The 10,000-nt window shown below is 36.8% G+C and overlaps 1 protein-coding gene across 1 annotated transcript; it reads left to right on the top strand.

Annotated features, from left to right (window-relative positions):
• The first annotated feature begins 6,542 nt into the window (after positions 1 to 6,542).
• Positions 6,543 to 9,379, top strand: LOC144962185 (uncharacterized). The gene is made up of 2 exons (XM_078895121.1): positions 6,543 to 7,037; positions 7,960 to 9,379. Exons 1-2 carry the CDS (start codon positions 6,575 to 6,577, stop codon positions 8,577 to 8,579), a joined length of 1,083 nt encoding a protein of 360 aa, XP_078751247.1. The 5' UTR covers positions 6,543 to 6,574; the 3' UTR covers positions 8,580 to 9,379.
• Positions 9,380 to 10,000: the final 621 nt, after the last annotated feature.

The raw sequence follows: 10,000 nt of genomic DNA, 5'->3' as shown, positions 1-10,000 counted from the left end.
TCTTACAACTTTATTCTTATATTTCTATTGGCATATAAGATATGGACACTAAATGCTGAAAATTTAGAGAACAGTGGATATTTGGATATAAATTAGTCTTCGTGAATTATAATAAGGTCCATCATGTCATATTTATCCCATTTATAATGTAAAGCTGAATGCTGGTAATAACTGCTTGCTACTCTCTGCATTAAAGATTAGAGTTAACAAGACTTACCTTCAACAGCAAAAGAGACACTGGATAATAAATCCATGACAATGATGATGAAAAATACATAGTTCCTATCAATATATGAAAATCCTCGATGAAGATGTCAACTGATCGAGAAATATTATCCAGATCACAAGAAATGTTTACACTCCTTCCTTATCCAGGGCAACGCGGTGTAAGCCAACAAGATTCAACATTGCCAAGGTATTGAGGCAATTATAATGGCAGCATCCTAAATAAGATTGAAAAATCCTGGGAATTCAAATCATCCTTTCATTCTGTTGAGAAAAAAGGAAACATGAAGAGAATTAAATACATTTAAAAATTCAAATCATCAATTATCAAATTCTTATATATGTCTTTGGGACCAATACAGAACCCATTGCTTATGGAAAAAAAGGGATCTATATGAAACAGATTTGAAACAACATAATGTGTACGAGATTAAAGACGAGTTTAGCGTGTTTGAAACATATTTAATATTAAAATTGCAAAACTCACGGCTAGGAATAAGCTGCACAAAATAGTACTTGTATAAAAATCCGTAATTAGCTTCAAATCCATATATTGCGATTCAATGGATAGGATGGATGACTATATTACGGTTAAGTGCAGTTTCTTTAGCAGAAACCAGTGGGAGAGGAAATAGGAAGAAGACAATGGAGGTGGATTGGACACACGCTTAGAAAGAATGACTCCACTAAAACAAAGAAAGTATTGGACTGGAACCCTCAGGGCAGAAGATCAAGGGGAAGGCCACGGGGAACATGGAGAAGAGTTAAAGAAGATATAATACAGAGAAGTGATAAGACATGGAATGAGATTTTAAAAAGTTAGCTCAAGATAGAGAGTGACGGAAACCTTGTCTGTGGCCTATACCCTGACCCAGAGTGAAAAAGGCAATGATGATGATGCAGTTTCGTTTTCTTTGCTATGAATGGGTAAAATTCATGTGGTAGGGAAAGGACCATTACCTCTAATCTAGCAATTTATCCTTATCAAATTTTAATTCTCTCACAGCCATTGACCACACTGTGCGGCCAGAGCAAAATCTGTTCTACTGGCAAATGGCCGAACAGTGCAGGCGGTCTTGAAAGGCAAAAACAATAATGTAATCCAATCCTACTTTCTACAAAAGTACTATAAATTGACTCAATGGTATCATTTCTTTCATCAGAATATTCAATTGGCCCTAGGGGGGTGTTTTAATTGAGATGCTGCGCCGTCGAATATCGCTTTGACTAAAATTGTCATTCTCATGCTGTCTCAATCAGGTGTCAGTCTTTTTGAGATGGAATTGTGAATATAACCTCAGAACTGAAAGAGTAAACAAAAATAAACAAAATAATCCCTTTATTTTTTTTGGGGAAGGATTTACTTGAGAAAAGACAACACAGGCGATAACCAGTGAGAAGAACTGTAAAGTTAGAAAAATATACTTTTTAATGAATGGAACTGGGTGTCAAGATTCATTTAATATTAAATAACACAAAATATTTTTTTAAAGAGTTATAATTCAATCCAGTTAATGATTATCATGGACTCATTTTGTGAATCAATTAACATTTCCAATTCAAATACACCATGTAATTTTGTATCAACATCGTCAATTAATCGTTTAGCAGCAAGACTGAATTTCTCAATGTCGATATTGCGAGTATCTTACTTAAAAGCATAACATCAAAACCGAATTGTCTTTTTAATAGGAGTGACAAAGCTCACTTAAATTGTCCGAAGTGGCAATTCGGATTGAGTCTGAATAGCCTTCCTCAAATGTGCGTACGCATACACACGGGGTTGGGGACACGGGATGGAAGACACAGTGCAGGCAATGGGCAGAGGGTGGAACTGATATTTAAAGAAATAGAAAAAGAGTTCAGAAGAAATTCTGATTCTGACTCAACTCATACACCTGCTTCAGACTGTAGAGGGATTGTTGACTGTCCAGCTTTACAGAATATGTAAACATTTTTGTCCTGATTTTGTTTGGACATTGTGTTATGATGTTACTGACTAACTTTTAAAGAGTCTTAACTACTTTCTTTTAAATTTTTAACTGGATTTCAAGTTCTAAGATTTTGTCTTTCTCATCAAAAAAAAGCGGGTTTAGACTGCCTGTTGATAGTTATTAAAATCGCTAATTTTGATTTGATTTTATGTATTATCAATAATTAAAATTATATCTGTTTAAAACTGCACAGTCACGAGTCTATCCAGACTGAGTCCGAATAATCTGTTGCACATGCACATTGGAATTTGAGTCTGAATAACCACAGGATAATATTAATATTCAGACTTGAGTCTGAATGGCCGCAACCTAAATGTCAGGATTACAAAATTAATATTAATAAGGGACTAAAGAGAAACCAAGGACCAGTGCTAACACAATTAAGTTAATATTAAATTTCGTGAATAGGCTCATCTCATGTAGTTCCATATCTGAAGCAGACGTCGGAGGTCATCTTCCGCCAAGCTGATCTATCTCTTGCCAATTCTATTAAAGCAGCGCCATCTTTCTCAGCTTCATCTGTCCAAGTTCTTATCCCTTTCAAATACGTTATTCTTTGTCTTCCTCTTATTCTTTTTCCATTCATCTTTCCAGTCAAGGCGAGTATTTCCAAACCAGGGTGGCGGATAATGTGTCCTAAAAATTCCATTTGGCGTTTGATGATTTTTGTTATCAGTGATCTTTTTCTGTTTGCCATTTCTAAAATTTCTTCATTTCTTTTCCTTTCCATCCATGACACCTCATCATTCTTCTGTAAAACCACATTTCCACTGCCTCCAGTCTTTTAACCATGGTCTTGTTTATGGTCCAGCTCTCACAACCATATAGCAGCACAGACAGTACATAGCAATCCAGGACTTTGATTTTTGTTTTCATGCTAATATTCCTGTTTTTCATAATTGTATGCAGCTGGTTGAATGCATTCTTCGCCATACCTATTCTTTTCTTTATTTCACAATCTGATTTTCCATTGGATGTTACATTGAAGCCTAAATATTTGAAACATTCAACTTGTTGTATTGTTTGTCCTCTGCTTGTTATTACACAGGCTGGTGGGTTATTATTTTTAGATACCGTCATACATTCTGTTTTAGATATATTCAGTTCCAGTCCCATATTTTCACTACTCCTGACTACAACATCCAGTAATTCTTGTAGTTCATGTTCAGATTCTGCCAGTAGAACCGTATCATCTGCATACCTCAGATTTGTTACATTCTTTCCTCCAATACACACCCCCTTCTTATGTTCGATATCTCTTAATATCATTTCACTATAGAGGAATAAATCTGGAGACAAAACACACCCCTGCCTAACTCCTCTTCTAATAGGTGTAAAACTGCTTAGTTCGTTGTCAACACGCATTGCTGCTTCTTGTTCCCAGTACAAATTCCGTAATATTCTTAAATCTTTACCATCAATGTCCAAGGATGATAGAATTTTGAATAGTTTTTCGTGTTGTACTTTATCAAAGGCTTTTGAATAGTCGATGAAACACATATACAGATCTTTATTTACTTCAATACATCTTTCCATCAGCATTGATAATGTGAATATTCCATTTCTGGTACCCTTGTCCTCAACAAAACCAAATTGCATCTCCCCAATTTCAGGTCGTATTTTATTTCTTATTCTTAGTAAAATTATCTTCAAAAGAATTTTTGTGAGGTGGCTCATTAGGCTAATAGTTCTGTGTTGTTCACAATCAACTGTCCCTGGCTTTTTTGGTAGTGCTATAAAAATGGATCGTTTCATATCAGTTGGCATTTTTCCTGTGAATAGGCTACATCAGATAAAAATGAAGAAAAGAAGGCCATTTCTATCTAATTCTAATGTTAACAATCACAAGAATCTGTGACAAAAATTAATTTTTTAAAAAGAAACTATTGAGGCATTTTTCCTCTTATCAATTACAATAAAATATAATGTTCACGCTTACTGCGTGTTTCATGAGAGAGGAATTGCAAGGGTGGAGGGGCAGCGAGGTGTCTTCTGTCATATTCATAAATTCCATCCTCAAAAAAGACCTATCAATGCAGATCTTAGATCAGGAAGTTGACATTTCTGAGGCAAGGCAGTACTTCAGACTTCAGTGCGGAGGCCTGAGCCAAGGTGCGTGATTTATTTAAGAGAAAGAGAAAAATACCATGAATGGATTTGCGATATATAAACTGAATCATACAGAACTGTAAAAATAGTACCGTCTTTACAGGACTGTGTAAAAATAGCCACTGCCATGAAGATATCTTGTAAACTTTTGTGTCGTAAAATTTCAGCAAATCAATAAATTAAGTAACAATATCAATAACACACATGCCAAATACAGACACCGCACATTACAAGACACATTACATTGCAATTTTTTTTAATATAAAAAAGCTATGATTAGATAGTGAATAATAAAGAACAGTAATATGCGGTAGGTGGTCAGTCCAAGATCGGACACTTGCAGTGACAGTGAGGTGAGCAATCACACACAAATTCAGGCTCATCATATAAATATGAATATGATGCTCAGTAGGATATCTCAACTTTTTAAAAATTAAAACATGAAACAATCACATAAACAGAGATAGCCAATGTCCAGAGTAGCCTTAAGTACTCTGAATGAAGACGTCTTGTTTGAGACTCTCTTATTCTTACTTTTTTTTACCCTCCCGATCTCTGTGATTATCTTACCTTTTTTTTTTCACAAATCGCCAAGAACCATTTCCCCATTTAAAAACCACGAAAAATGTATGTTTTAAATATTTGTATTTTTTGTTTCCTGTCTCAGTTGGTCACTTAACTTCCTCGTCTAAAATTAAAGATAGTCAGTCTTAATCGAAGGTTATCACTCTTGCTCTCTCACCGCGAACACAACAAAAACACCGTTACGAAAATTTCACAACACAAACTGCCTCGCCCATTTCCTTTCATTTTACGACAGTCGTCTGTCGTTTCTGTCGTCTGCTCTCCCGCTCTGATTCGGAATTCGGTCATCTCCTAAACGGGAAAGATTCGTAAACGGTGCTTCAACAAGGAGCGCTTTTTATTTCGCCTGTCCTTGCTTTATTATTATTATTATTATTATTATTATATTATTATTATTATTATTATTATTATTATTATTATTATTATCATTATTATTATTATTATTATTATTATTATTATTATTATTATTATTATTATTATTATTATTATTATTATTATTATTATTATTATTATTTTATCATCATTATCATTATTATTATTATTATTATTATTATTATTATTATTTTATTATTATTATTATTATTATTATTATTATTATTATTATTATTATTATTATTATTATTATTGACTTACTTAAGGCCCTTCGCTTCCAAATCATCCGACCGGGACGCCTCGACTGCCTCTCTAATCATCTGTGTCATTTCCTTCCACAGCTCACTGTCTTTTGGCTGTGGATGCTAATTTCATAAGGTCTTCTTTTGATTTTAATTCTTTGTTATTTTGGAGGCGTTTTAGGCCTCTATTCAGGACTGTGTGAATTGACGTGAGTGGTGGTCTACCTTGAAATTTCTTGTGTCCAGGCCGGGTGAAAAAAGTATTCATGGCTTCTATCAATGATCCTACTTTTTTCGTGGCTCTCCGTTCATCTTTCTTCCTTGACAGTACTGTTACATCTATTTTGTCAATATTAACGTACAGTTGGTGATTTTGTAAAGCGTTTTGGATGTCTTTTACACTAACTTGTTTGAGGGCAATAAAGTCAATGTTGTCTGCATATGCAATTTCCATGGGGAGATCGTTTTCAAAACGTAATTGGGCCGAAGGTACAGATTTATGCACATCTTTTAAAGCAGGGCTCAAACAGTATCCTCGTGCTGTACCGTTGTTGCCAAGGAATGATTTATCCTCAGAGGCACCGATTATTGTGGTCGTTATTCAGGTTTCACGTATAAGGAATCGGATTTGCATTCAATTATTCAATTAATATATATATATATATATATATATATATATATATATATATATATTATATATATATATTATATATATATATATATATATATATATATATATATATGAAGACCACACGGGAAGAAGGGCACATGTCACAAAATCGTTTTTTTTTAGTTATCCCCTTAGCTCATAGTGCCCCTGTTAAAGAATAGTCTAAATATACGAGACTACCCAAAAGAGGCACAAGTCACATAGTACAGAGAGGGAAATAAAAGGGGGACAATAGAAGAAAGGCACATGTCCATAGGTTTGTAACGAAAAAGGGCATAAGTCCATTCACCGAGACTGTAGATCACGTGACTCAGGTAACGTGACTCAGTACAGCCAATCGCCGATTGCAAATTTGTCAACAAAGCATTGTTATCAAAATGGCGGACGATTCATTCCCATGCGAAACCGACAAACCGAAAAAGAGGAAAATTGTAGGCAGAAAAACAGATGCGAATAAATTTGCCAGACTTTCTGGCCACCAAATAGGCGAGGACTGTAAATGCACCAGACATAAATGCTTTGAAGTCACCAATGACGAAGAAAGACAATGCCTCATCACTTCATTCAACCGGTTAGAGACAAAGAACCTTCAAGATTCATTTTTGTCAACGTTGATTCAAGTGGAGAATGTTGCTAGAAGGAGACCTCGATGCAAACCTAAAGATGATGACGATGTGCCTTTGAACTTAAAACCGAAAGACAAGTCGTACAAATACGTCATCAGATTGCCACGCAGAGGAGGCGTCGAGGAAATTGATGTTTGCTTGAAAGGCTTTTTAGCCATCTTTGGGATCGGTCACAAACGAGTGCGAACTATCCAGACAGCGTTGAAAGAGACAGGTAAGTTTTCAGTTCTTATGAGTAACAATTTGATCTTTCCGTCTCTCTCTCTCTCTCTCTCTCTCTCTCTCTCTCTCTCTCTCTCTCTCTCTCTCTCTCTCTCTCTCTCTCTCTCTCTCACACACACACACACACACACACGTTTCTCTCTCTCAACTCTCTCTCTCTCTCTATCCCTCCCTCCCTCTCTCTCTCTCTCTCTCTCTCTCTCTCTCTCTCTCTCTCTCTCATCTTTGGACTAGATTATACTCCATTATTGATGATTTCATTTCAAAAGACGACAATACTCATTCACCTTCACTTTCCCATTCTGTTTTGAGCTACTCCACTTCTATCTATTAATTTTATTTCTTTCACATGATTCATTGCCTCTTCTCTCACTCTCTGTTTCTGTACAGTAATCTAATACTAATATTATTAGTTGTTGAGTGCTGTTGTTGTCGTACATTTTATGATGGCAATTCCTATTGTCCAGACAGTATAGCAAGGTCTTTAGCAAGGTGTGGGTGGTTAACTGACTTGCTGATAAGGGATCAATTTGTCATGGGTTTGTTGAATCCTGCTTGAGACATAAAATCATATTACTGGAATCTGGCTGAAAGTGAAAGTCAATGACACCACAGTCAAAGTTGAGTCCTTGGAAAAGGCTCTTTAATTACACTTTCTCACCATACTCAGGTGTAAAATGAGCACCTGGCCGTGAATAGTGTTGTCTTTGTCAGAAAAAAATGCCGAAGCGCCTAGCGGGCAGCATGTCTTGCCCTATATGTTGACTTTTGCTGTTGACCAGGGACCCATTGTAAAGCGCTTTGAGCACATTGAGTGGATATTGCGCTATATAAAAGCCCACTTTCTTTCTTGCAACACCTTATTGTTCCTTTACGCAGTAAACATTAATTATATTTTTTTGGCTTCCTAACAGGTTTACCTCCTCAAGATATGAGAGGCAGGCATGATAACCGCCCAGCAAAGATGAGTGATGATCTCACACAACAAATAAAAGACCATATCTCCTCTTTCAAAGGCAGAGTGTCACATTATTCTCGTGTCAAGAGCAAAAGGGTTTATTTGCCACAGACCCTGACCATCACCAAGATGCACTCATTGTTTCTTGAGCACTACCCAGCTGAAAGTGTGTCTTATGAATCCTATCGTAAGATATTCAACGACAATTTCAATGTCTCATTTGGACACCCCAGATCGGACACTTGCTCCATTTGTGACGAGTGTCAGGCCCAGCTGGACAGCTTCGCAGCAAGGATAAAAGCTGACCCGGGTATCAAGGATACGTTGGAACCTGAGAAGGTTATCGTCATGCAACGCATGGAGTTGCATCAAAGGAAAGCGGACACGTTTTACAACAGAAAGCGGGCTGCCAAAGCTAGGGCTAAAAAGGATTCATCGTTGCTGGCTGTCGCTTTTGATTTCCATAAAGAACTCCCCATCCCTAACAAGACAACAAACGATATTTTTTATCGTCGGCAACTGTCTCTCCACTCATTTAATATCCATGAGTTGGCTGGAGAGAATGTGTATGTATAAGCATATGACGAAACCATAGGGAAGCGTGGTTCGGATGATGTTGCCTCCATGCTTCATCACTTTATATTGAACTATATTCCGGACTGTGTTAAGTCCCTTGAACTATTCTGCGATGGATGTGCAGGACAAAATAAAAACTGGACTGTGTTGCGATTTTTATTTTCCCTAATTCATTTCTGGAAGAGATTTGAAAAGGTAAAGGTCACATTCCCCATTCGTGGACACTCGTATATGGAGTGTGACCGTGACTTGACTGTAGTGGATAAACGGCGAGATGTTGAGCTACCACGTCAATGGATGGAACAATTCATGAATGCGAGACAACACCCCAGTCCATATAATGTAATTGAAGTTCAACAAAATCAGTTATTTCGTGTGGGTGATTATTTGAAGCCGCTGTTTAAAGCAACATGCCCGGTCGCCACAAGACCAATCCGTGAGGTTGTCTTTTCAAGAGATAGTCCCATGTTGATGCTATATCGGAACAATTGGAATGGCCTCATGGAATCAGCTGTCGTTGTGCCCCGACTTAAATGTCTCCCAACAAGAGTTGCTGCACGGTTGGCAACAGACATGGAGCCTCAGCACACAAGCCCCTTGCCGATTTCGGAGGCAAAATTTAGAGACCTCCAAGTGTTAAAGAGGTTTTGTGACCCAAGGAATCATGATTTTTATGATTCCTTACCGCATGATGGCAGAGCACCGAATGGTCTTCTTGAGCCCCTGTCTGAGTCTGAGTCGGAAGAAGAGTGAAATTATTTTATTTAATTTTCTGTTGTATAAAAGTTGTTGAAATTTTATTTTCAATCTTGCTTTTCTTTTTGTACCAAAAGATGAGAACTATTCTATTAATCCTTTTGCAGCAGGGTTAGATTTCCACTGAACAAAGCCTGACCTACTTTTATCCATTTTGTTGATTTTTACATTTTTCACCTGTATCTGTGATGTGGTTAAAGTTCATCACAGACTTAGGTGAACACTGTTTATGTTCAATGTGAAATCCAATCTTGCTGTCAAAGGGTTCAGTATAGAATGAGTGTATTGATGGGGTGTGGAGCGGCATAGCTATATGAAATAATTTTTTGGCAATGCCTAATACTGATACGCCAAAACTCTTCCCTTCACCCTCTTCTTTATCCGACAATGCACTGTGACAATGAAATGGATATTTCACTGAAGTCAGTGTGTAAATCGATTACCTACAACAGAACCCCAATCTTTTAACTTGACTTTCGGCTAAGTCGACATGATTGGAATTCCCACTTTGTCTCTTTGCAATATTACAATGTTGACTTTCTTTTTTCTCTACATGATTTCAATGGTCCTGACAATGTCGACTTAGGCGGGTTCTGGCCATTGGAGTTGGAGTCGGTGTATATTCAGTATCTGTCCTAGTACCGATTACCCTTCGTCGGGTATGA

This window comes from Berghia stephanieae, unplaced genomic scaffold, assembly GCF_034508935.2.
Source record: "Berghia stephanieae isolate SIO BIC M18660-M18661 unplaced genomic scaffold, UCSD_Bste_1.3 scaffold680, whole genome shotgun sequence".
Classification (NCBI taxonomy): Eukaryota; Metazoa; Mollusca; class Gastropoda; order Nudibranchia; family Aeolidiidae; genus Berghia; species Berghia stephanieae.
This window is presented reverse-complemented; position numbering and strand designations above follow the sequence as displayed.

What these genes read in the sequence shown, in the direction of transcription:
- LOC144962185 (XM_078895121.1), top strand. Translation starts at nt 6,575, where the DNA reads ATGGCGGACGATTCATTCCCATGCGAAACCGACAAACCGAAAAAGAGG. An exon ending in GACAGCGTTGAAAGAGACAG is followed by an intron (nt 7,038 to 7,959) that starts GTAAGTTTTCAG and finishes GCTTCCTAACAG; the next exon opens with GTTTACCTCCTCAAGATATG.